We start from the raw sequence: 27,002 nt of genomic DNA, 5'->3' as shown, positions 1-27,002 counted from the left end.
CATCGTTTGTTTGATAGACTGACTCGACCTCAGTCCTTTAGTTAGGAATCTAGCCATTCCTACACTATATAAATATAAGTTGTTGTTGTCGTCGTGCCGCTACCCAATTAGTTCCACTCCCCTGCTCTTTCCCCATAGCCCTGCAGTTTTTTCCTTTTCAAGTATATACTTTCTCCACTTATCAGCTTAACACTATCTGCTGTCTTGCTGCTAGAAACATAGAAGATAGGAGCAGGAGTAGGCCATTCGGCCCCTCGAGCCTGTTCCGCCATTCAATGAGATCATGGCTGATCATCCAAATTCAGTACCCAGTCCCTGCTTTCTCCCCATATCCCTTGATCCCTTTACCCTTAAGAAATATATCTAACTCCTTCTTGAATATATTTAATGAATTGGTCTCAACTGCCTTCTGTGGTAGAGAATTCCACAGGTTCCCCACTCTCTGGGTGAAGAAATTCCTCCTCATCTCAGTCCTAAATGGCTTACCCCTTATCCTTAGACTGTGACCCCTGGTTCTGGACTCCCCCGCCATCGGGAACATCCTTCCTGCATCTAGTCTGTCCAGTCCTGTTAGAATTTTATAAGTTTCAATGAGATCCCCTCTCATTCTTCTAAATCCCAGCGAGTATAAGCCTAATCGACCCAATCTCTCTTCATACGTCATTCCTGCCATCCCAGGTATCAGCCTGGTGAATCTTCGCTGCACTCTCTCCATGGCAAAAACATCCTTCCTCAGATAAGGTGACCAAAACTGCACACAATACTCAAGGTGTGGTCCTCCCAGGGCCAATTCTGATGATTCCATTCTACATCCATTAGCTTTTTTTTCAGATCACGTGTCCTCAGTATCCACAACCATCGTCCATCTCAGTACAAGGCATTCAAACTTTTGTTTCCTTCAGCTCTCCAAAAGGAACTGGCCTATGAATTAATTTAGGGCAGTTTTTGGGCGCCAGACGGGTGCCGGGAGCGCCCAAAGACCGGTGGGCCCGAGGATCGCGAGAAATCGGTCCTCGGTGTAATAATTGCAGCAAGCTGCCAGGGCCTGTCGCAGGACCACGTTAGGTCACCGGTCTCGCCGGCAGCAGCCCGCGGGTAAGGCCTGGGCGGGGTGGATGGGGAGAGAATGGGAGGCTGGGAGCGAGCACGGGCCGGTACAGGAGCACTCCTGATTCCACATGAAGAAGAAATGAAAACTTGCTGCTCGTTGGCAGTTGTTGGCTAGGCTGCAGCAAAGGCTGGAGAACCTGAGTACAGCAGGTCTGGCTCTGTACCTACTCCATTTTTTTATCTATTAGCATTGCTGATCTCTCTCACCTCAAGAGCAATGGCCACATTTCCTCTTTTGCTGAAGTTGCCTCCAAGAACCCCTTTTCTTTTTTCATGCTGACAATTCTTTCCATTGCAACTTACCTTAATTGACTTATGAAGCCCAAGACTGAACCCTGCTCCCATACCTGGGGAGTCTCTTGCACCTCCTCTCTCGCACTCCTAGACAGGATGTGAGACAATGCTTATCTTTTGCCCGTCATCTCTATGTCTTGCAAACTCTCTCTCAATCACAACCTTTCTTGTCTTTGTTGATAACCAGTATAGTGAAGCCCCTCTGAACTTTCCTTTCTTGTTCTTTCTGAGCTCCCAATAAGCCATCCCATTCGCTCATCCTCCTCATTACATCCAGCAAATCAAGACTTATCATGCTGTCTCCTGATTTAATTCTTTTGTATGACCTTAAAAAACTGTGGAATTTCAATTCTACCCCAGTCTTTCGATCCTCCTAAAATCTTTAGGCTTTTAAAACTGAAGCTTACCATCTCCTAGTCCCTATTTCCGGGTTAACCCTGTCTCCTCTTGTACCCTTGATACATCCTCAACTATGGGGCCGTGGTCCATCGCCTTGGTTTCTCAGTCATTTTTAAAAGAACAGGCCAATCGCAGCACCCCTACATTGGGGTGCCAACCCTCCAGGATTGACCTGGAGTCTCCAGGAATTAAAGATTAATCTCCAGGACACCGCTGCCAGCAACATCCAGGAGAAAAATCATAGGGGCATTAAAAGAAAATTGCGCGTTTTCTTTGAACACTTCTGCTTATTCGTCATGAAAATATCGCCAATGGGAAAAATGGCTATTTGACTGACAGTCAAGACTCATCCAATCGAACAATGAAGAGTTTGTTCCCGTTCCAATTGGCCGCATGGGAAGGCGGTGCACCGTGAGGGTGGGCGTGTCGGACGACCAATGACGGGAGTGGCGGGGGGGGCGGGTGGAGGTCATGTGACAAAACCTCCAGGAATATAATCCGACCAGAGTTGGCAACCCTGCCCCTTCAGCACCTGAGCGCCGCGAACCCACTCCTGACTGGAATTGACCCCGACCGAGACCTGCCTGGTGTCTCTGGCCCGTTTCTGCACTGACCAACCGAGTAACTGGGAAAGCACAACAGATATCACTATTGAATGCAGTCAAGTCACCAGTTAACATGGGGGTTCAGAAAAAGCCATGAAGCCAGAGGGTGGCAGAAATGTTCATATTGTGCAGTGTGTGGGGTTTTTCAGAGGGTGAGTTTGTGCCACTTTAATCAGGTAATGTTGTTGGCAGTTCCATGTTGTATCTAACCAGTACCAGTCTTGACTCAAGAACAGATCAGGCTGTTGTTGGGCGAAAATGTTCTATTTAAACACAGTATTTAGAAATGTAATCCTTGAATTCCTCATCTTAAGTATAGAATCATAGAGTCATAGAAAGTTACAGCATGGAAGGAGGCCATTTCGGCCCATCGTGTCCGCGCCAGCCAACAAAGAGCTATCCAGTCTAATCCCACTTCCCAGCTCTTGGTCCGTAGCCCTGCAGGTTACAGCATCCCAAGTGCACATCCAAGTACTTTTTACATGTGGTTAGGGTTTCTGCCTCTACCACCCTTTCAGGCAGTGAGTTCCAGACCCCCACAACCCTCTGGTATGAACTTTGAACTTCAAGAAGACTATATGCCCATTTCAGTAGTATACTCATTTATACCCACAGGTGTTCAATGTAGTGCCAACAGGCCAAAGCCGGATCTAACTCTGTCTGATTGTCTGTATACTTCTTTCATTTTTAATCAGTAAGAAAAAAAATGATAACATTTGGTGAGTCAAACACCTTTTTATGACTGTTGGCAATCATAGGTCAATAGAATCATAGAAATTTACGCCACAGAAGAAGGTCATTCAGCCCATCGTGTCTGTACCTATCGAGAAAGAACTATCCAGCCTAATCCCACTTTCCAGCTCTTGGTCCGTAGCCCTGTGGCTTACGACACTTCAAGTGCATATCCAAGTACTTTTTAAATGCGGTGAAGGTTTCTGCCTCGACCATCCTTTCAGGCAGTGCATTCCAGACCCCCACCACCCTCTGGGTGAAACATTTCTCCTCAACTCCCCTCTACCAATTACTTTAAATTTATGCCCCCTGGTTATTGACCTCTCTGCTTGGGGAAATAGGTCCTTCCTATCCACTCTATCTAGGCCCCTCATAATTTTATACACCTCAATTAAATCTCCCCTCAGGTGAATCCCAGCAAGATGCCAAACTGTCGTTAACTGTTGACAAAGGGATGGAGAGCTTCAGAGAAAAAGGGACCCCAAAAAGTAATCGAGGTAGAGAAAAGAGAGGTGGAAGCAGCCAAGACACTCAAACACAGTTAAAGGCAGACAGACAGAGCGAGCACAGTTCAACAATTCACTTTCGGACTCTCTTTGATTTTTCCCTACTGATCTTCCACTTTGCTCCACAGATTGAGAGAGTGACTCTACAAGATGGAGGCACCTACTCCTGTGTAGCTACCAATGAGGCAGGTGAATCCCAGCAAGATGCCAAACTAACTGTGTATGGTAAGTGTTACGACAGTGAAGTGGGGAGAATAAGTTACAAATCATCCTACAATATAAAGAATCGCAGGTAAACTTATACCATTACCATGATTTGGCATGCGGTTAAATAATCCTCTTCCCATGGTGTTAAACCCCAAAGGATTCACTCCCTTTCTTGACATAGGATTTCAATTAACCAATCCTCTTCCAACGTGTAGAATTCTAATAGACCAATCCCTCTTAGCATCTGCAGACAACCACAGGAGATCAGCTAGTATTATAACACATTGAGTTTTTAAAAATTCATTCACGGGATGTGGCCGTCGCTGGCAAGGCCAGCATTTACTGCCCATCCCTAATTGCCCTTGAGAAGGTGTTGGTGAGCTGCCTTATACAACCAAGTGTCTCGCTAGGCCATTTCAGAGGGCAGTTAAGAGTCACATGTAGGCCAGACCAGGTAAGGATGGCCCTAAAGGACAGATGGGTTTTTCCTGACAATCCAGTAGTTTCATGGTCACCATTACTGACACTAGCTTTTTATTCCAGATTTATTTAATTAACTGAATTTAAATTCCCCAGCTGCCGTGGTGGGATTTGAACTCGCGTCTCTGGATTACTGGTCCAGTAACATAACCACTATGCTGTCGTAACCCATTAAATCACTGGGATATAACACGTATATTACATCAGATCATATAATATATTATATAGTGATGGTACTCTTATGACACGAGACCTACTAGTGACCATCGGCAAAACTTGCTGTCAATTATTGGCTGCCTGCCTGTGGAACGTTGACACAGAGTTGAAATTTGGTATAAAAACAGAAAATGCTGGAGATACTCAGCAGGTCAGGCAGCATCTGTGAAGAGAGAAACAGAGTTAACATTTCAGGTCGATTACCTTTCATCAGAACCTTTTCGTCATCGAGCTGAAACGTTAACTCTGTTTCTCTCTTCACAGATGCTGCCTGACCTGCTGAGTATCTCCAGCATTTTCTGTTTGTATTTCAGATTTCCAGCATCGGTCGTATTTTCTTTTTGTATTAGTGTTGAAAGTTGGTGCCATTCCCTCTCCTTTTCTCTCTATGCAACAAGCGGAGGCAGGGCTACCCCGGCACCCACAGATCAAGTGGAAGGGCTCCATTAAAACTGTATGAGCCATGGTGTTGGTAGAACTATCAATCCTTAATCCCAATCTCTGCATCCTGCTGAAAACTCCTGCCTCGTCGCTTCACGCTGCAGTGTGTAGGAACGTTCCCGAGAGGGAAGCTTGAGCAAGACACTGCTTGAGATTATGGACTGCAACGGAAAGTTAGTGAATAATACTGTTCCATCAAAACACTGTTAACTGGGGCAAAGTGCTCCACTGTGAGTTATTGAATGTGGCTCTCCTGTGTATAGCTTACATGTGACAACACGCTGCATGTCACTGGGGGGTTTATAATATGTTGAGTTATTTTAAATTGTATGATTATATTCTATATGGTTTGTGGATTTCAGAGCCTCCCGTTATAGATAGGTCTGTAGATACGAACCGAACTGTAACCGTGGATCTCCCAGCATCCTTTGAGTGCCTTGCCTCTGGAGCTCCGCCCCCTGGTAAGTGTGACGCGTCATCCCTCAAAGTGAAATCTGATTGGGTGAGCCGCATTACCCCTGTGCATTGTTGGTGTGGGACAGATAAAAGTCATTGTAATCTCAATAAATAAACCTTTTTAGCACTTAAGGTGTCTGTAAGAAATGTATGTGGACATCACATTGTGCTGTTCGGACACATGGGTTATGCCACTCAGTAATTTTTTTTCCTATTCCACAATGTCATTACCGATTATTAAACTGAACCTTATTTTTCTAGTAGTTACCTCCCAAGTCTGCTGGATTGGCAGACATGGTCTGTATCTGTCTCCATCCAGCTGGTTTGTTGGGTTTGCAATAATGAAAGTCTAAAGTCCATTCCCCATAACGTATTTTTATAAGTTGCGCGTGTGTGGAGCTTCAGCGGGATTATCTTGCTTTCTCTCTTCTGTCACTAACCGGTCTTTGTCGCTCCTCTCATTTAGTATTGACTTGGTTCAAGGGAAACCAGCTGATCACGAGTATAGCTGGTTTCAGTATGTTGGAGAGTGGAAGAGCTCTACGGATAGAGAGTGCCCAGGTGTCTGACGGCGGGCGGTATCGCTGTGTGGCATCCAATGTGGCTGGCAGCACAGAGCTGCAATATACCTTACAAGTTTATGGTGAGCTGGATTCCGTGTATTGTACTATTGAAAACCGCCCAGGACACTGGAGCGCCAGTGTGCGGCACCACTGAGTGGCAGGGCTTGGCTTAGTGCACGTGATCCTCTGGCCGCTGAGGCGTTGATCTCAGCCACATTGTTCTGTGGGAAAAGAGGCTAAGCTCTTTCCCACAGCGGGGAAGGAACGTGCAAGGAGGGATTACCTCAGACTGCTCTCGGGCAACTGCTAGCAGCCACTTTCAGAGCAGCATTGGCCGGAGACCTTGGAGTAGGTCACCCACCTGCCTTGTCTGACCAGAATGATCCATAATCTGGAGATGTCCAACTGGAGAAGCAGAGAGAAAATTAAATTAAAATATAAAGGACAATGTGACACTTGCACCTCTATTCGAATTACTAGCACCAAGTTGTATTGGTCCCCTCCCTTCCCCATTCCAGCACCAGGATTTTTATGATATTCATACTTGTTTCCCCCATACGCCCCTCCCCCCACATACCAGCACTAGGATAAGTGTGACACTTGCACCGATATGCACCCCCACTTCCGGTACTGAGGTAGGCGTGCTGCTTTTCTCTAGTATCTCCCAATTTCAGACTGAAGTTACTAACAGTAAGTGGCCTAGAAATTCATTAAGGCGCTGCCAGCTTTGCGCCCAGTTAACGCCTAAAGGGTGATTTTGCGCCAAAAATGAGTTTGCGCAGTATTGGCGGCAGTAGCCGTTAGCGCTGCGCCGGCACCGATGACGTCATCAGTGTGCGCAGTGCCCCGGTTCCGCCCCGAAACCGCGCCGATCCCCATATTTAGTTGCGGCCGCCTCCTCCGAAGCGGCTGCAAACAGCGACCAGAAAACGGGGCCGTCCTGCTGCCTTAGTGGGGCGCTTTAAAGCGGAAGGTGCGGCCGGCCGCTTTTGCGGCGGCCGCCTGCCCGCACCTCCTTCCCCGGCCTCCTCCACCCCCCCCCACCGCGGCATTGCCGGCTGCTTTCCGCGAGCCCGGCACTTCTCCGTGGTGCTGGGATCATTTGCCGGCACTATCCAGCGGCGATCTCCCCGTTGCAGGCAGCTCCCCCTTAAGAGAAGGAGGAGGCCTGCAGTACCGCAGCCTGCCGCTGCGCAGCGCCTGGCGCAGCGGCGCCAAGAGCGCTGATATTCAGTGTCAGCGCACCAAGCGGAGGCGGGCACACCCTGGTATAGCGCCCGCTTCCGATTTGGGGCGCTAACAATGAATATCTGACGATCGCTATAGGCTTCCCGCCCAGCGCTAACTTTTGGGCGCTAGCCAGCTGGCGGGGCCATAGTGAATTTCTAGGCCAGTGTCCCTTAACTCAAGGGTTGTAGACGGTCGCTGTGCAAACCTGGTTCTCCTACTAATCCGAAGCTTTTTTGTTTGTAGTGCCGCCGGTGATCTCGACTGTTTTGGACTCGGTTACTGTCCTTGTAAACCAGGCCGTAAAACTTCAGTGTGAGGCTACAGGAATCCCCATCCCCAAAGTAACATGGTTGAAAGACAAAACTCCTGTCTCTATGATGACCGAAGGGTTAAAGGTCAGTGAAGTTTGTTTTCCTAAACCTGGTGATTGTTGATTAATCCTGTAAATTTTCTCCATAAATAAATAGCTCAAGCTAGTTGTAAGATATTAATGTCTACATTGAAATATCAGACATGTATATCCCCCAATATCTTCCCTGTCTCAGCCCTAGTTGTCTATGAGGGGGAACTTGCTATTTGGGTCTCTGTCTTTGTATGTGTGTCTCTGTTTGTCTTTTTTTCTGTCTGCCTTTTTCTTCCCCTCTCTCCCGAAACCCTTTTACCCTCCAGGTGACAGTTATTGTGGTCTCTCTTTTTATAGAAACATAGAAGATAGGAGCAGGAGTAGGCCATTCAGCCCCTCGAGCCTGTTCCGCCATTTAATGAGATCATGGCTGATCATCCAAATTCAGTACCCTGTCCCTGCTTTCTCCCCATATCCCTTGATCCCTTTAGCCTTAAGAAATATATCTAACTCCTTGAATATATTTAATGAATTGGCCTCAACTGCCTTGTGTGGTAGAGAATTCCACAGGTTCACCACTCTCTGGGTGAAGAAATTCCTCCTCATCTCTGTCCTAAATGGCTTACCCCTTATCCTTAGACTGTGACCCTTGGTTCTGGACTCCCCCGCCATCGGGAACACCCTTCCTGCATCTAGACTGTCTAGTCCTGTTAGAATTTTATAAGTTTCAATGAGATCCCCTCTCATTCTTCTAAACTGTAGCGAATATAAGCCTAATCGACCCAATCTCTCCTCATACGTCATTCCTGCCATCCCAGGTACCAGTCTGGCGAATCTTCGCTGCACTCTCTCCATGGCAAGAACATCCTTCCTCAGATAAGGTGACCAAAACTGCACACAATACTCAAGGTGTGGTCTCACCAAGGCCCTGTAAAACTGCAGCAAGACATCCTTGTTCCTGTACTCGATTGCTCTCGCTATGAAGGCCAACATACCATTTGCCTTCTTAACCGCCTGCTGCACCTGCATGCTTACCTTCAGCGACTGGTGCACAAGGATACCCAGGTCTTGTTGCACTTCCCCTTTTCCCAATCTATTGCCGTTCTGATAATAATCTGTCTTCCTGTTTTTGCCACCAAAGTGGATAACCTCGCATTTATCCACATTATACTGCATTTGCCATGCATCTGCCCAAACACCCAACTTGTCCAAATCATACTGGAGTTTCTCTGCATCCTCCTCACAGCATACACGTCCACCCAGCTTTGTGTCGTCTGCAAACTTGGCAAGATATTACATCTAGTTCCCTCGTCTAGATCATTTATATATATTGTGAATAGCTGGGGTCCTAGCACTGATCCTTGTGGTACCCCACTAGTCACTGCCTGCCACTCAGAAAAAGACCCGTTTATTCCAACTCTTTGCTTCCTGTCTGCCAACCAGTTCTCTATCCAAGACAGTACCTTACCCCCAATCCCATGTGCTTCAACTTTGCACGCTAATCTCTTATGCGGGACCTTATCGAAAGCCTTCTGAAAGTCCAAATACACCACATCCACTGGCTCTCCCTTATCTATTCTACCAGTTACATCCTCAAAAAATTCCAGTAGATTAGCCAAGCATGATTTACCTTTTGTAAATCCATATTGACTTTGTCTGATCCTGTCACTGTTTTCCAAGTGCTCTGCTATTACATCTTTTGTAATGGACTCTAGCATTTTCCCCACTACCGATGTCAGGTTTACCAGTCTATAATTCCCCATTTTCTCTCTACCACCTTTTTTAAATAGTGGGGTTACATTAGCTACCCTCCAATCCATGGGAACTGTTCCAGAGTCTAAAAAATTTTGGAAGATGACCAGCAATGCATCTACTATTTCTAGGGTCACTTCCTTAAGTACCCTAGGATGTAGATTATCAGGCCCTGGGGATTTATCGGCCTTCAATCCCGTCAATTTCCCTAACACCATTTCCCTACAAATACTGATTTCATTCAATTCCTCCCTCTCATTAGACCCTATGTTCCCCGACATCTCTGGGAAGTTATTTGTGTCCTCCTTTGTGAAGACAGAACCAAAGTATGTATTTAATTGGTCTGCCATTTCTTTGTTCCTCATTATAAATTCCCCTGATTCTGATTGCAAGGGACTTACGCTTGACTTCACCAATCTTTTTCTCTTCACATATCTATAGAAGCTTTTACAGTCACTTTTTATGTTCCCTGCAAGCTTACTCATAATCTATTTTCCCCCTCTTAATTAATCCCTTTGTCCTCCTTTGCTGAATCCTAAACTGCTCCCAATCTTCAGGTTTGCTGCTTTTTCTGGCCAAATTATATGTCCTCTCCTTGGTTCTTATGCTATCCCTAATTTCCCTTGTTAGCCACGGTTGAGTCACCTTTTTTGTTTTATTTTTATGCCAAACAGGGATGAACAAATTCTGTAGTTCATCCATGCGATCTTTAAATGTTTGCCATTGCCTATCCACCATCAACCCTTTAAGTAACATTCCCTAATCCATCCTAGCCAACTTGTGCCTCATACCATTGTAGTTTCCTTTATTTAAATTCAGGACCCTAGTCTCTGAGTCAACTACTTCACTCTCCATATTAATGAAGAATTCTATCATATTATGATCGCTCCTCCCCAAGGGGCCTCCCACAACAAGATTGCTAATTAGTCCTTTCTCATTACATAATACCCAGTCTAAGATGGCCTGATCTCTAGTTGGTTCCTCGACACATTGGTCCAGGAAACCATCCCGTATACACTCTAGGAATTCCTCCTCCACAGTATTGTTACTAATTCGGTTAGCCCAATCTATATGTAGATTAAAGTCACCCATGATAACTGCTGTGCCCTTATTGCACGCATCTCTAATTTCCCATTTAATGCCATCCCCAACCTTAGCATTACTGTTTGGGGTTCTGTATACAACTCCTACTAATGTTTTCTGCCCCTTGGTATTTCTCAGCTCTGCCCATACAGATTCCACATCATCAGAGCTAATATCCTTCCTTACTATTGTGTTAATCTCCTCTTTAACCAGCAATGCTACCCCACCTCCTTTTCCTTTTTTCCTATCCTTCCTGAATATTGAATACCCCTGGATGTTGAATTCCCAGTCTTGGTCACCCTGGAGCCATGTCTCCGTAATCCCAATTATATCATATCCGTTTACATATATTTGCGCAGCTAATTCATCCACCTTATTGTGAATGCTCCTCGCATTAAGACACAAAGCCTTCAGGCTTGATTTTTTAACAGTCTTAGTCCTTTTAGAATTATTATTTACTGTGGCCCTGTTTGATTATCTTGACTGATGTTGTCTCTGAAATGGTTTTTTGCTCTCCACTTAGTTCCTGTTGGAGGGTCAGATTCTGTCCTTAGCCAGTGCCCACTTCTCTGATTCAGGATCATACTCCTGTGTCGCTGTGAATCCTGCTGGAGCGGACCAACGGGAAATTCATCTGCAAGTTTATCGTAAGTATGTTTGAATCTGTCTTGAAATAAACTTGGAAAAAAAATATTAAGGGTAAGAATAGGTGAAACTTGCTCAGAAAGCAGATGAGTTGAAACATCCATTGGCAACCCAACTCTCTACCAGCATCCTTATCTATTGTGGGAATAGTGCAATTTTAAGTAGGTTCCTTCCTGAAGTAAGAGGCTAAGAGCTGAATAATGGATGAGGTAATGACCAGTTAATTGCTGTAACCATTAGTAGATTTCATTAATGATGATCTTATGAGTTCTTGGCGCTTGACCAGATAGTAAGAATATGGCAAGCGTACAGGAAAAATAAAATGCTTCACATGCACAATGAGCCTTCAACTATCTGCCTTCTCCAGGACCTCTTGGGATAGCTATCCTGGCTGATATTGTGGAGTGGTGAGTTAAGAACATAAGAAATAAGAGCAGGAGTAGGCCAATCGGTCCCTCGAGCCTGCTCCGCCATTCAATAAGATCATGGCTGATCTGATCCTAACTGCCAAGCTACTATCACAGAACCATCTCCTGAATCTAACAGAATTAGGCACACGAAATAGGAGCAGGATCAGGCTACACGGCCCCTGGGCCCGCTCCGCTACCCACAGGGCCACGTCCGATCCGAACCTAGACTCATGTCCAAATTCCTGCCCGCTCCCCGTAACCCTTAATTCCCTTTACTTCTAGGAAACTGTCTATTTCTGTTTTAAATTTATGTAATGATGTAGCTTCTACAGCTTTTTGGGGCAGCATATTCCATGGACCTACCACCCTCTGAGTGAAGTAGTTCCTCCTCATCTCAGTTTTGAAAGAGCAGCCCCTTATTCTAAGACTATGCCCCCTAGTTCTAGTTTCACCCATCATCAGGAACATCCTCCCCGCATCCACCCGATCCAACCCCTTCACAATCTTATGTTTCAATAAGATCGCCTCTCATTCTTCTGAACTCCAATGAGCAGAGTCCCAATCTACTCAACCTCTCCTCATATGTCCACCCCCTCATCCCCGGGATTAACCGAGTGAACCTTCTTTGTACTGACTCGAGAGCAAGTATGTCTTTTCTTAAGTATGGACACCAAAACTGTATGCAGTATTCCAGGTGCGGTCTCACCAATACCTTGTACAACTGAAGCAATACCTCCCTATTTTTATATTCTATCCCCCTAGCAATGAAAGCCAACATTCCATTGGCCTTCTTAATCACTTGCTGCACCTGCATACTAACCTTTTGAGTTTCGTGCACCAGGACCCCCAGATCCCTTTGTACTTCAGTACTTTCCAGTTTCTTGCCATTAAGATAATAACTTGCTCTACGATTTTTCCTGCCAAAGTGCATAACCTCACACTTTCCAGTATTGTATTCCATCTGCCAAATCTCTGCCCACTTACTTAGCCTGTCTATGTCCCCTTGCAGGTTTTTTATGTCCTCCTCACTCACTACTTTCCCGCCCATCTTAGTATCATCTGCAAACTTTGATATGTTACACTCGGTCCCCTCCTCCAAATTGTTAATATAGATTGTAAAGAGTTGGGGACCCAGCACTGACCCCTGCGGAACACCACTAGTTACTGATTGCCAGTCTGAGAATGAACCATTTATCCCAACTCTCTGCCTTCTGTTAGATAGCCAATCCTCTATCCATGCCAGAATATTACCCCCATCCCATGATTTTTTATCTTAAGCAATAATCTTTTGTGTGGCACCTTGTCAAATGCCTTTTGGAAGTCTAAATACACTACGTCCACTGGTTCCCCTTTATCCACCCTATATGTTACTTCCTCAAAGAACTCCAGCAAATTTGTCAAACATGACTTCCCCTTCATAAAACCATGCTGACTTTGTCCTATTAAATTATGATTATCCAAATGTCCTGTTACTGTCTCCTTAATAATGGACTCCAAAATTTTACCTACCACAGATGTTAGGCTAACCAGTCTATAGTTTCCAGCGTTCTGTCTACTGCCCTTTTTAAATAAGGGTGTTACATTAGCAGTTTTCCAGTCTGCCAGGACCTTTGCTGAGTCCAGGGAGTTTGGGAACATTATTACCAATGCATCCACAATCCCTACCGCCACTTCCCTCAAGACCCTAGGATGTAAGCCATCAGGTCCAGGTGATTTATCCGCCTTGAGTCCCATTATTTTACCGAGTACCACTTCCTTAGTGATTTTGATCATGTTTAGCTCCTCCCCCCCCTATAGCCCCCTGTTTGTCCAGTGTTGGGATACTCTTAGTGTCCTCTACTGTAAAGACTGATACAAAATATTCATTCAGTGTTTTTGCCATCTCCATATTTCCCACTATTAATTTCCCGGTCTCATCCTCTAAGGGACCAACATTTACTTTAGCCACCCTTTTTCTTTTTATATAACTATAAAAACTCTTACTATCTGTTTTTATATTTTTTGCTAATTTACTTTCATAATCTATCTTCCCTTTCTTAATCAATCTTTTTGTTATTTTTTGCTGTCTTTTAAAGTTTTCCCAATCCTCTATCCTCCCACTAGATTTGGCTACCTTATATGCCCTTGTTTTTAGTCGAATACTATCCTTAATTTCTTTACTTAGCCACGGATGGCTGTCTTTTCTTTTACACCCTTTTCTTCTCAGTGGAATATATATTTTTTGGAAGTTGTAAAATAACCCCTTAAATGTACACCACTGATCATGTATCGTCTTACCCTTTAATCTATTTTCCCAATCCACTCTACTTGTGGTAAACCACTGTTATTGTTTTCACTGTCGTTCACTACCGTTATCGTTATTGCACATTGTTACCTCCTGCTACTCACTGTGTACCTATGCATGCCTCAGCTGACTCTGCCTACATGACCTGGTATAAAGGTGGCTGCCCGGCAACCCACTTCCTTCTTGGAACCGGTCGTCCACGAGAGGCATGCTCTGTTCTTTAGTTAATAAAAACCTTTTCATTACTTTCCTAATTCATCGCCTTTTATGGAGTAATTGATAAGCGTATCAATTTTATTAACTAAAAGTAAAATGTCCGGAACTGAGCAGCAACAACAGCAGGCGTTGCTGCGAGCCCTCAGACCAGCATGCCTGGACCTCGACCCTCAAGCGGCGGGTTCAGCTATCAATTTCGAACACTGGCTGAGCTGCTTTGAATCCTTCCTAGAAGCCTCCGCCGTGACATCGGAGGAGAACAAATTAAAAGTTCTGACCGCCCAGGTGAGCCCTCAAGTATATACACTCATCCGGGACGCTACTACGTACACGGCGGCTCTTGACCTGCTCAAAGGACAATACAAGCGCCCAGTGAATACGATTTACGCCAGACACCTCCTGGGATCCCGCAGGCAGCAACCGGGGGAATCGGTAGAGACATTTTTACGGGCGTTACAGACACTCTGCAGGGACTGCGACTGTAAGGCCATAATGGCTGCGGCGCACGCGGAGGGACTTATCTGTGATGCCTTCGTTAAGGGCCTCCAGTCCGACTACTCCCAGCAGAGACTGCTCGAAAGCAAGGAGCTCGACCTGAAGACGGCCGTAGCCCTCGCGCTCTCACTAGATGCGGCCCACCGAAACCTCGAAGCATACTCACATAACGGTGCCGCGCCATGGCCATCGCGACCTTGGGACATGGGACCGCCGCCCCCGGTACCAACTACTGCAGCAATGTCCCGAAATCAACTGGGACCGCCGCCCCCAGTACCAACTACTGCAACGATGTCCCGTAACCAGGCCCAAAAATGCTACTTCTGTGGCCAGTTAAAACACCCTAGAGCGCGCTGCCCGGCGAAGACCGCTACCTGCTCTGGCTGCAGGAAGAAAGGCCATTACGCCAACGCCTGCAGAGGGAAACCCGCGAACGCCAGCAGCGCCGCGTGTGAACCGTGGGGGCAGCCATCTTCTTCGCCATTTTGTGCACCTCCGGCCGCGTGGGGATCGGAATCATGGCCGCCGCCATTTTGCCCGCCGCACTCAACCGCATTTTGTCTCCGGACACGACCACCATCTCGTCTGACGACCATATCGGCTCACTCAGCCATACACTGGCCTCCGTTACGCTGGATCAAGCTCTCCCTCATCATCTGTCCAGGTCCATGATGGACATTACGGTAAACGGCCGCGCCACTACTTGCCTGTTTGACAGCGGGAGCACGGAGAGTTTTATTCACCCCGACACGGTGCGTAGCCACTCCCTCACGGTCCTGCCAAGGGACCATCGGATTTCTATGGCGTCCAAGTCCCATTCAACGGACGGCGGCGGCTACTGTGTGGTGACCCTTTTGGTTAGGGGCACCGAATATAAAAATTTTAAACTTCTTGTCCTGCCCCGTCTTTGTGCTGCCGCTCTGCTAGGGTTGGATTTTCACTGCCACCTCAAAAGTGTCACATTGGCATACGGTGGACCCCTCCCCCCACTCACAGTCTGCAACCAACAGTTTTTAAATCACCCGCCGTGCACCACTTGCAGTCTTTCCACACTCAAAGTCCCCCCCCTCCCCTGTTCGCTAACCTCACCCGCGACTGTAAACCCATCGCTACCAAGAGCAGGCGGTACAGCGCCGGGGACAGAGCTTTTATTAGCGCTGAGGTGGAGCGGCTCCTGAAGGAGGGCATTATCGAAGGGAGCACCAGCCCCTGGCGAGCCCAGGTTGTAGTCATTAAGACCGCCGATAAACGCCGCCTGGTCATTGACTACAGCCAAACCATAAACCGGTACACCCAGCTGGACGCATACCCCCTTCCCCGCATATCTGATATGGTCAATCAGATTGCGCAATACAAGGTATTCTCCACCATTGACCTTAAGTCAGCATACCACCAACTCCCTATCCGCCATGAGGACTGCCAGTATACCGCCTTCGAGGCAAACGGCCGCCTCTACCACTTCCTTAGGGTTCCTTTCGGCGTCACCAACGGGGTTTCGGTCTTCCAAAGGGAGATGGACCGGATGGTCGACCAGAACGCGCTGCAGGCCACCTTTCCCTATCTGGATAACGTCACCATCTGCGGCCACGACCAGCAGGACCATGACGTTAATCTAGCGAAATTCCTCCGTACGGCCCAGCGGCTGAATCTAACATACAATAAGGAGAAATGTATGTTTCGCACCAAGCGCCTTGCCATCCTCGGCTGCGTAGTGGAGAACGGAGTCATTGGGCCCGACACCGACAGAATGCGCCCCCTTATGGAGCTCCCCCTCCCCCACTGCCAAAAAGCACTGAAGAGATGCCTGGGGTTTTTCTCTTACTACGCTCAGTGGGTGCCCAACTATGCAGACAAAGCCAGACCCCTCATCAAGTCCACCTCCTTCTCCCTGACATCAGAGGCGGGTGCAGCCTTCACTCTTGTCAAGAGTGATATTGCGAAGGCCGCAATGCACGCAGTGGATGAGTCCATCCCTTTCCAAGTGGAGAGCGATGCGTCCGACTTCGCCCTAGCTGCAACCCTTAACCAGGCGGGGAGACCCGTGGCCTTTTTCTCAAGGACCCTCCAGGGCCCCGAGATTCGACACTCCTCTGTCGAAAAGGAGGCCCAGGCTATTGTGGAAGCGGTGCGACACTGGAGGCATTACCTGGCCGGAAAACGATTTACCCTTCTCACTGACCAGCGTTCAGTTGCTTTTATGTTCAATAATAAGCAGAGGGGCAAAATCAAGAACGACAAGATCTTGAGGTGGAGAATTGAACTCTCCACCTACAATTACGATATCTTGTACCGGCCCGGGAAACTCAATGAGCCCCCAGATGCTCTATCACGAGGTACGTGCGCCAACGCGCAAGTTGATAGACTGCGGACCCTCCACAATGACCTCTGCCACCCCAGGGTCACCAGATTCTGCCACTTCATTAAGTCCCGCAACCTGCCCTACTCCGTCGAGGAGGTCAGGACTATGACCAGGAACTGCCAAATCTGTGCCGAATGCAAACCGCATTTTTATAGGCCAGACAGAACAAGCCTGATCAAGGCCACTCGCCCCTTCGAGCGCTTGAGCATCGACTTTAAGGGGCCCCTCCCTTCCTCTGACCGCAACGTGTACTTCCTCAACATTGTTGATGAGTACTCCCGTTTCCCGTTCGCCATCCCTTGCCCAGACATGACCAGTACCACGGTCATCAAATGTCTGAATGACCTCTTCGCCTTGTTTGGGTTCCCTAGCTATATACATAGCGACCGGGGCTCATCCTTCATAAGCGATGAACTTCGTCAGTACCTGCTCGCGAGAGGTATTGCTACGAGCAGGACCACCAGCTACAACCCCCGGGGGAACGGCCAGCTGGAAAGAGAGAACGCGACGGTTTGGAAGGCCGTCCTCTTAGCCTTAAAATCTAAGGGCCTTCCGACCTCTCGCTGGCAGGAGGCCCTCCCTGCGGCGCTCCACTCCATCCGGTCACTGCTTTGTACTGCCACTAATGCCACCCCTCATGAGCAAATGTTCGTTTTCCCCAGGAAGTCCACATCGGGAACCTCGCTACCGACATGGCTGACTTCTCCTGGGCCCGTCCTACTGCGGAGGCACGTGAGGACCCATAAAACAGACCCCCTGGTTGAGAGGGTGAACCTCCTACACGCCAACCCCCAGTATGCCTACGTGGCATACCCAGACGGGCGGGAAGACACGGTCTCCATACGAGACCTCGCACCCTCGGGCGCCCCTGAACCACCACCGTTATTATCCACCACTTCTCCCAACCCAACCCCTGTAGATGGCATGCCGGAGCCACAGGACCCTTCGTCGACCACTCAGACACCAGATTCGATGTTGGATACTGCAGCAACGCCGCCGCTGCTACGATGATCAGGACGGCATACAAGGCCCCCTGATAGACTTACCTACATGAACTCTTAGTACACTTCACCCCGCCGGACTCAATTTTAAACAAGGGGTGAATGTGGTAAACCACTGTTATTGTTTTCACTGTCGTTCACTACCGTTATCGTTATTGCACATTGTTACCTCCTGCTACTCACTGTGTACCTATGCATGCCTCAGCTGACTCCGCCTACATGACCTGGTATAAAGGTGGCTGCCCGGCAACCCACTTCCTTCTTGGAACCGGTCATCCACGAGAGGCATGCTCTGTTCTTTAGTTAATAAAAACCTTTTCATTACTTTCCTAATTCATCGCCTTTTATGGAGTAATTGATAAGCGTATCACTACTCAATTCCGCTCTCATACCTTCATAGTCTCCTTTATTCAAGCTTAGCATGCTTGTTTGAGATCCAACCTTCTCACCTTCTAATTGAATATGGAATTCAACCATGTTATGGTCACTCATTCCAAGGGGATCCTTTACTAGGACATTTTTAATTAATCCTGTCTCGTTACACAGGACCAGATCTAAGGTTGCTTGCCCCCTGGTCGGTTCAGTTACATACTGCTCAAGAAACCCATCCCTAATACACTCAATGAACTCATCCTCAAGGCAGCCCTGCCCAATTTGATTTGTCCAATTAATATGATAGTTAAAATGCCCCATAATTATAGATGTTCCCTTATTACAAGCCTCAACTATTTCCTGATTGATACTCCGTCCAACAGAGTTGCAACTGTTCGGAGGCCTAGAGACTACGCCCACTAGTGTTTTTTTCCCCTTATTATTCCTTACCTCCACCCAAACTGTTCATTATCCTGATCTTTTGACCCAATATCATTTCTCTGTATTACAGTGATTCCTTCCTTTATTAACATAGCCACCCCACCTCCCCTTCCTTCCTGCCTGTCCTTCCTGATTGTTAAATAACCTGGTATGTTTAATTCCCAGGCATTGTCACCCTGCAGCCATGTTTCTGTAATGGCCACAAGATCATACCCATATGTAGTTATTTGTGCCATTAACTCGTCTATTTTGTTACGAATGCTACGTGCATTCAGATAGAGAACTTTCAAATATGTTTTGTGACACTTAGTTCCTGCTTTTGCCCTTTTTATTACTTTACCTTTTACTCCATACCTTCTGCCCAAACATCTATTAATGTTGATTTGGAACTGTCTTTGAGGGATGCCTGTCCCTTTATTTTTTACGCCTTGCTGAGAAGAAGCACCTTGTTTCCCTCTAAGCACTCCCAGTGATAGGTTCAAGTCCCTACTTATCCAATCCCTGGGGGCGGTGGGGGCGGGGGGTAGCACTGCATTCCTTCCTCTGTTCGGATTGAACTCAGCAACTCACCATGTGTGGAATCACGGGAGCAAACTGATGCTTTCCCTTCTGAGGCATTGTGTGTTAAGTGCACCAAACTCACAGAGCCACCTTTAACGGGTAGGTTATGTTGGAACAAACACTTCGCTGGCTGAGGTCAAAAAACTGACCAGTTTCACCATTTTTAATCTTGTAGTTCCACCAAGCATTTTGGGAGAGGAGCAGAACGTTTCTGTTACTTTGAATGACTCCGTGACCTTGGAATGTCAGAGTCAGGCATTCCCACCGCCCACTCTCAGTTGGACGAAGGATGGACGCCCTCTACCCAGGCATGCACGTCTCGGACTCTCTGCGAATGGCAGTCTCATAGAGGTCAGTGTTGCTGTTGAGTCTTTGATCTCATTTATGAAGGTCTTTGCTCTGAGCTTCAATCACCAATGTTTAGTAATAAAGAAAGAACTTGCATTTATATAGCGCCTTTCACAACCTCAGGATGGCCCGAAGCGCTTTACAATTAAATACTTTAGGAAACGTGGCAGCCATATTGCACAAGGTCGCACAAACAGCATTGCGCTAATGACCAGATAATCTGTTTTAGTGATGTTGATTGAGAGATAAATATTGGCCAGGGCACCGGGGAGAACTCCCCTGCTCTTCTTTGAAATAGTGCCATGGGATCTTTTACATCCACCTGAGAGGGCAGACGGAGCCTCGGTATAACGTCTCATCCGAAAGGAGGCAAGGATCGGTGCTTGGGCCCCAGCTATTCACAATCTATTTCAATGATTTGGATGAGGGGACTAAATGTAACATTTCCAAATTTGCTGATGACACAAAGCTAGGTGTCAGTGTCAGTTGCGAAGAGGATGTGTAGAGGCTTCAAGAGGATCGCGACAGGCTCAGTGAGTGGGCGAGAACATGGCAGATGGATTATAATGTGGATAAATGTGAAGTTATCCATTTTAGTAGAAAAAACAGAAAGGCAGAGTATTTCCTAAATGGTGAAAGATTGGGGAATGCAGATGCTCAAAGGGACCTGGGTGTTCTTGTACATGAGTCACTGAAAGTGAATGTGCAGGTGCAGCAAGCCATTAGGAAGGCAAATGGTATGCTGGCCTTCATTACAAGAGGATTTGAGTACAGGAGTAAAGAGGTCTTACTCCAATTATATAGGGCCTTGGTGAGACCACACCTGGAGTACTGTGTACAATTTTGGTCTCCTTACCTAAGGAAGGATATACTTGCCATAGAGGGAGTGCAACGAAGGTTCACGAGATTGATTCCTGGGATGGCAGGACTGTCGTATGAGAAGGGATTGAGTAAACTAGGCCTGTATTCTCTTGAATTCAGAAGAATGAGAGGGGATCTCATAGAAGCATGCAAAAGTATTACAAGGCTTGATAGGGTGGATGCTGGGAGAATGTTTCCCTTGGCTGGGGAGTCTAGAACCAGGGGCCACAGCCTCAGGATAAAGGGTAGGCCATTCAGGACTGAGATGAGAAGAAATTTCTTCACACAGAGGGTGGTGAATCTTTGGAATTCTCTACCCCAGAGGGCTGTGGAGGCTCAGTCATTGGGTATATTCAAAACAGAAATCGATAGATTTCTGACTAGTAAGGGCATCAAGGGGTATGGCAATAAGGCCGGTAAATGGAATTGAGGCAGAAGATCAGCCATGATCTCAATGAATGGCGGAGCAGGCTCGAAGGGCCGAATGGCCTACTCCTGCTCCTATTTCGTATGTTCTTATGTTTTCCGACAGTGCAGCACTCCCACAGCACTGCACTGGGAATGTCAGCCTAGATTTTTGTGCTCAAGTCTCTGGAGTGGGACTTGAACCTACAACCTTCTGACTCAGAGGTGAGAGTGCCTGTTTATAATAATCCTGTTTTTATTTGTTTCTTGAAAACAACAAATTAAGACATATAAATTTTATTTAGTGAGGGTAAATTTGCTGCAAACTACTATCATGTTAGGCTGCAACAGGGCTGTAGTTAGCATTAGAAATCATGATTCAAGTATCTGTGAGCAATGTCATGGGAGATATACAAATTTAAGAATGTGAGTATTTTAGGGACAGGAAAAGACCACATCACAAACCCATCCTCTTTTTGATTGATCTCGACCCCACGTACCCAGCCTCTCATCATTATCCCTCAATCCCTTCTCTCTCCAGATACAGAGCTAATTTTCCCTTTAACCGCTTTCACTGTTCACTTCAATGGCCTTCCCAGGTAACTTATTCCTTAAGTCTGTTATCCTTTGCGTAAAAAGGTTTCACCTAACTTCCCCACTTGCTCCTAATGTCCTAATTTTAATTTGTGACCCCAGGTGTTTGAACCTTTTGTCATAGTGAACAATTTGGCTGGATCAACTCTATCAGTCTTCGTTATAAACTTGAAAACTTTAATTGAGTCACTTTAAAGTTTCCTCTTTTCCAATACCCTGAATTATCTTGGTTGTTTGCCTCTATAACCACCCCCCCGCCCCCGAACAATAATATCCTTCCTGTGATTAGATCACTGGTTACTGGAACATCACACATTGCTGCAGTTAGGCTCTGACCATTGCCTTACACAGCAATACTTTGGATTTGTTCTGTATCTTTCTGTCAGTACCTTAATTGCCTTTTTCACTGCAGCCAATAACTGACTCATGTACTGTAATAATAATGTGAAGCATTGTAAAGGCATGAGCCATCCCTATTCAAAAAAATACACCATCCTATGAACAGAATTCTGACTTTAGTAAAACATGACAAACTGGGTTTAAAAATCTAAAAGCCTCAACAACACAAAGCTGTAAACAGAATACAGTCTTTTGAGATAAGATGAGTTGTTAACACAAAGCTGTAAACACCATACAGGCTTTTGAAAAGGGAATCGGTTGTTGACACTGAAACAATGGCCCTATTGAAGCAAAGGGTTTGAGCTTCCAGAAAGTCTGAGCTTTGGGAAGAACACAATACCATAACCCAGTTAAATTGTTTTAAACCAAAACTTTGTAAACAGGCACATGAAAGAGCACAATGGTATAATGTTAAGGTGTCATAAACCAACACTTCGGGAAAGAGAAACACAGAACATTAAAGAACCATATGCCTTCATAAATATGACATCAAATGAAAGACAGGAGACATAATTCTTAATACAGCCAACTAAGGTAGCTAGGAAGACAATCAAGTACTCGGTTGAAGTGTTTTTAATTTACATGTTGTAAAAGATACAAACAGAAGACTTTGTAAATATGACATCAATACATGCACCAAGCAATCGCATTGTTTTTGTATTGATCTTGGAACACATAGGAGACACCAAGTCTGCTTACAACCAGCTAAGGTGACTTAAGAATTGAATAGAAGCCCTTCATAAAAATGGCATCAAATAAAAAACTGTCACATTGTTTTTATGATAAGTTTTGAACACCTACACAGCAGACAGAATTCTGCAAGCTACCAGCTCAACTGACTGTAAGAATAGCAGGGGTCAACAGAAAGATGACTAGAGATAATTAGCTTACATCAGCAGAAAACTTCAAAGGATATACCACTGAAAAAAGGCTATAAAATATAAAACTTTTAAATAGGAAGACAGAAGTCACTGGAAGGGGCGAAGTGATTCTCAGCTTCAGAACCACTCTGTAAGCCTACAACTCTTTGAGTCTCGGGTAATCAAAGGTATTTGATTTTGGTGGATATCTTAGATTAGAAATAAGTAAGAAATGTAAAAATGTAACTAAGTTAAGATTTGAGAATAAGGATCTCTGAGAATAAGAATTGTAAGCTATTTGTATTTTGAACTGTTAAAGTTGCGATTGAATCACCAGCTGTAATTACATGTCAGTTCTTTAATAAATCTATATATTTTTAGAATTGTCTCACATAGTACTTCTGTATCAAACTCGTGAACTCAATCTCTGTACACTCTTTGGTGAGGAGTTGCAGAATTCTGGGGGAGTTTTCCGGATCCTCATAATATCCGGAAGGTTACAGTCTAGTTAAACTTATCAAAAGTGCTATCTGGAGGACGGTAACATCTTCAGGTCGTTCCTTTCCTTTAGGGAGAGATAGTCTGGACCTTTATACCCAATTAAGCGTCTTATAGGATTCGACTATCTCTAACTTTAGTTGAAGGTGAACGTCTGGGGAATACGCCTGACCCGGGGTAGCCCGAAAAGGGCTAGGACTAGTAATTATCCCTTCAGCATGACCGATACCTGGATGAAGTTTAAATGCTAGAATCTAACCTTTAGGTTAATTAAAGGACTAGTAAGCTTTGCCCTTGCCATTTGTCGTGGGATCTGAATTCCCAGATTACTGCAAAGTCACGGGACCAACTAACAGACTGAAGCTCCCTCAGGTTACATATTTTGGAAGAAACATTTGATTATTTGTGTTGGTCTCTTAGATCAAGAGTGCCCGGGTTCGAGATGCTGGCCGTTACACCTGCGAGGCTTCGAACAATGCTGGAAAGACAGAGAAGAACTACAACTTAAATGTGTGGGGTAAGCAGGGAGTATGTTACCGGTCCAGCAGCTTTTGGGAGGGTGACTCTCCCTCTTGTTATTTGGTCCTCCTCTTTCCTCAGTTGAACTTCTCTTCTCCCGTGCTGTCCATCCGTGGGTGAGAGGGTGAGTGCACTGCTGGGATCCCCCTACCCCTGGAAAGGCTAGATGGCTGAGGGTGGGTTATGAGAGCATGACTCTCCAGAGTTGTGGTGATGTTATAAACAGTGAGAGTTGAACATTTTCCATGGTTATCCTAAACCCCTGAGATTAGGCTGCAGCCCTGCATTACACGCCACACAACTGTTATCTCACCGTATTTTATCATACATTTGGATTGTCTTGCTGAGGATTGTTTGAACGTGGGAAAATCTCTCGCCAACTTTGATAACTGACTCATGTTTAACTTGCCTCTATCTCAGAGAAACGTTTCCGGGTTTAACTTCATCTGTGCTATTTTAAAGCAATTGCCAACCTGTTTAAAACTGCAGTGCATCACCAGAAGAAATGAAGCCCTCTCGGAGCATCAGTCAGTTCAATTAACCATGCACAATTAGCCCTGAGCTGTTACCATGCACCATTCCGCAATTGAGACCAGCTGATGATAATTCCCTGCTATGCTGTAGAACACAACAATTAGCCCCAAAATGTCCCATGCACAATTAGCCCAAAGCTATCCCAAGCACAATTCGCTCCAAAACTCTGAACAGTACAACTGAGTCACTGGATGGGCTCTGAAATAGCCACTCTTGATTGGTTGTAGAGAACCGCTCTTGTGGCCATAGTATTGAAAGTAATAGTATTTGAAGTAAATCTTCACAGGATATTGGTTTTGTGACTCACTGCCTGATGAGCTATTTCTGATAGTAGAGTTTTAATAAAAACAGGGACCAGGCCCATTGCATCAGGTTGCTGTGGGCACCCCTGCGCTGGATAATCCAGTGAGCAGAGTCAGAGGACAATGTGAAAGGAGGCCAGCCAGGAACTTCCCCCTCCCGCCTCGTGAGAATATTACAGGTGCAGGCCGAGATTGGCATCATTTGAAGCCCAGGAAAATTCGGGACTTGACCTAATGAGCCTCCGCCCCTCTTTCCTCTGCTCTGTGCCTGAGAAACGCTGATTCCTTCCGGTGCCAGCAGAGGAGAAATCTCCCCTCTGTTCGTCATTATACACTGCACCAGCCAGAGGCATCATACACCCTTGAATTTTGAAACAATTTTACATAATGGCACAAGCACCATCCCATACTGAACGGGCTCTGTCTAACCCTCCTGAGGAAGGGTTTCGACCTGAAACGTTAACTCTGTTTCTCTCTCCACGGATGTTGCCTGGCCTGCTGAGTTTTTCCAGCGTTTTCTGTTGTTATTTTGGCTCTGCCTATTTGTTGGCACAATCATGGTGCCGTTTGTTCTGGTGCAGGTCAGAAACACATTGCGGGCCTACACTGTTGGAGGGTCTCCGGAGACCACCGCCTTTATTTTTGAGTGCAGCCGAATGCAGACGACGTGCGTGGCGGCAGTTAATGGTGCTCGCCCACGTAAACGTACCTACAGAAAGCGTCGTGCTCTTCAGTAGAACCTGAGCAGCTAACTGTGTCACCCACAGTCACGAGTTAAAATGCTTCAAGGTTATGGAACATCTGGCCTCACTTTTACAAGGAATTACTGGAGTGAGTCACACATCTGGCTGTCAATGGCTACCTTAAGTGGACGGAGAATGATTCATTGATGCGCTTGCCTGACAGACGGGTGGAAATGAGACACTTGCGGTGTCTGGTGACGCCCTGAAACTAAACAGTAAGGCGCAAAGGTCAAGCTTATTGTGAATGTTGGGAGTGTTTTTGATCTGAACTAAAAACCAGACTAAGCTCCAACTTGAACTTTGGAAGTCAGTGGCTGTTTTAAGGAATGAGACCACATCTGTGCAGTGCATTGTTGGGGGATAAGTCAGAGTTTTGGTGAAATGCCGTTCTGTGAAAACTGCGAGTGTCACAATGGACATTCACTGTCCAGTCTTCCACGTGAAGAATGGTCACTTTTTTAAAAATTCATTCACAAGATGTGGGTGTCGCCCATTTGTTGCCCATCCTTGAGAGGGTGGTGGTGAGTTAAGAGTCAACCACATTGCTGTGGGTCTGGAGTCACATATAGGCCAGACCAGGTAAGAGCAGCAGATTTCCTTCCCTGTAGGACATTAGTGAACCAGATGGGTTTTTACGAAAATCCGGTAGATTCATACCCCAGCACGAGTCTGTGGCTCCAGGGCAGCAGGGGAGGACAAAAATGTATTATAAGACCACATTTTCTTTTTCGAATGAAGGCAGCAGCAAAATGAAATAAATTAAAGGGAAACTGATTTGGAGAAGACTAAATTGGGAGAGAAAAGACAATGGCCTAGAAATTCATTGACGCCACTTTTGGGGCGCTAAAGTGGGGCGTCCGCTAAAGTTTGCGGCCGCCGCCAAATCGATGCCACTTCTCCGATATTCATTAGCTTCGCCCTAGGAGTTCGGGCGAGCGCTAAAACTGCTGCTGGACGCCTCTCTTTGGGCGCTAAGCCGGAGGTGGTGATCGATAGCGCCGAGGCCGGGCGCAGCGCAGGTGCGGCCATCTCGTGATTGACAGCAGACACCCTGGCGCCGGCCAGCTCTTAAGGGGGAAGGGTCGACTGTGTCTGCTGCCACGCCCTGGATAGTGGAGCCCTCCAGCTAGGCCTGAACACTGCTGCTGGACCCAAATAGCGCCTGAAGACATGGAGAAGGCCCGTGAACGTGCGCAGCGCTTCTCAGAGCGTGATCTGAGTGTGCTGCTTGCTGCTGTGGAGAAGAGGCGCCATGTTTTGTACCCGGACAATGGCAAGAAGGCGACGGTCCGCGTCTACAGGAGAGCCTGGAGGCATGTCGCCACCAAGCTGTCAGCCAACAGCGACGTCCCCAGGAGCGGTGCCCAATGCCGCAAAAAGTTAAATGACCTCACACGCATTGTCAGGGTGAGTACCCTTTCCAGTGACCTCCTCATCCTTGCATGTGCACCTCACATTATGGGCAAAGGGACCTGAAAGCTCTAATGGCCAGCCTTCATCCAGCAGCTATGGGACAGGCATGAGCATCAATTGCACATTCTGCACTTAACACACTGGCCAAGCTATTCCACCATGGGAGGCAGTGCACACCAGATCATGGCGACACACTGGCCAGGCTATTCCACCATGGAAGGCAGTGCACACCAGATCATGGCGACACACTGGCCAGGCTATTCCACCATGGGAGGCAGTGCACACCAGATCATGGCGACACACTGGCCAAGCTATTCCACCATGG

General features: G+C 46.5%; 1 protein-coding gene across 1 annotated transcript in view; it reads left to right on the top strand.

The window, feature by feature from the left end:
- The window catches only part of LOC147101676 (hemicentin-1-like), a 395,279-nt gene that overhangs the window by 182,410 nt on the left and 185,867 nt on the right, over positions 1–27,002 (top strand). Inside the window, exons 35-41 of the mRNA XM_085965457.1 lie at positions 3,775–3,871; positions 5,353–5,451; positions 5,913–6,089; positions 7,483–7,634; positions 10,941–11,064; positions 19,377–19,552; positions 23,587–23,683. Of these exons, the coding sequence (XP_085821583.1) occupies positions 3,775–3,871; positions 5,353–5,451; positions 5,913–6,089; positions 7,483–7,634; positions 10,941–11,064; positions 19,377–19,552; positions 23,587–23,683 (922 nt within the window). The remainder of the gene's footprint in view (positions 1–3,774; positions 3,872–5,352; positions 5,452–5,912; positions 6,090–7,482; positions 7,635–10,940; positions 11,065–19,376; positions 19,553–23,586; positions 23,684–27,002) is intronic.

The sequence above is a fragment of the Somniosus microcephalus genome, chromosome 23 (assembly GCF_052327205.1).
Source record: "Somniosus microcephalus isolate GS21.2 chromosome 23, FLI_Smic_1.0, whole genome shotgun sequence".
Classification (NCBI taxonomy): Eukaryota; Metazoa; Chordata; class Chondrichthyes; order Squaliformes; family Somniosidae; genus Somniosus; species Somniosus microcephalus.
Note: the sequence above shows the minus strand (reverse complement) of the source record. Positions and strands in the feature narration are given on the sequence as shown.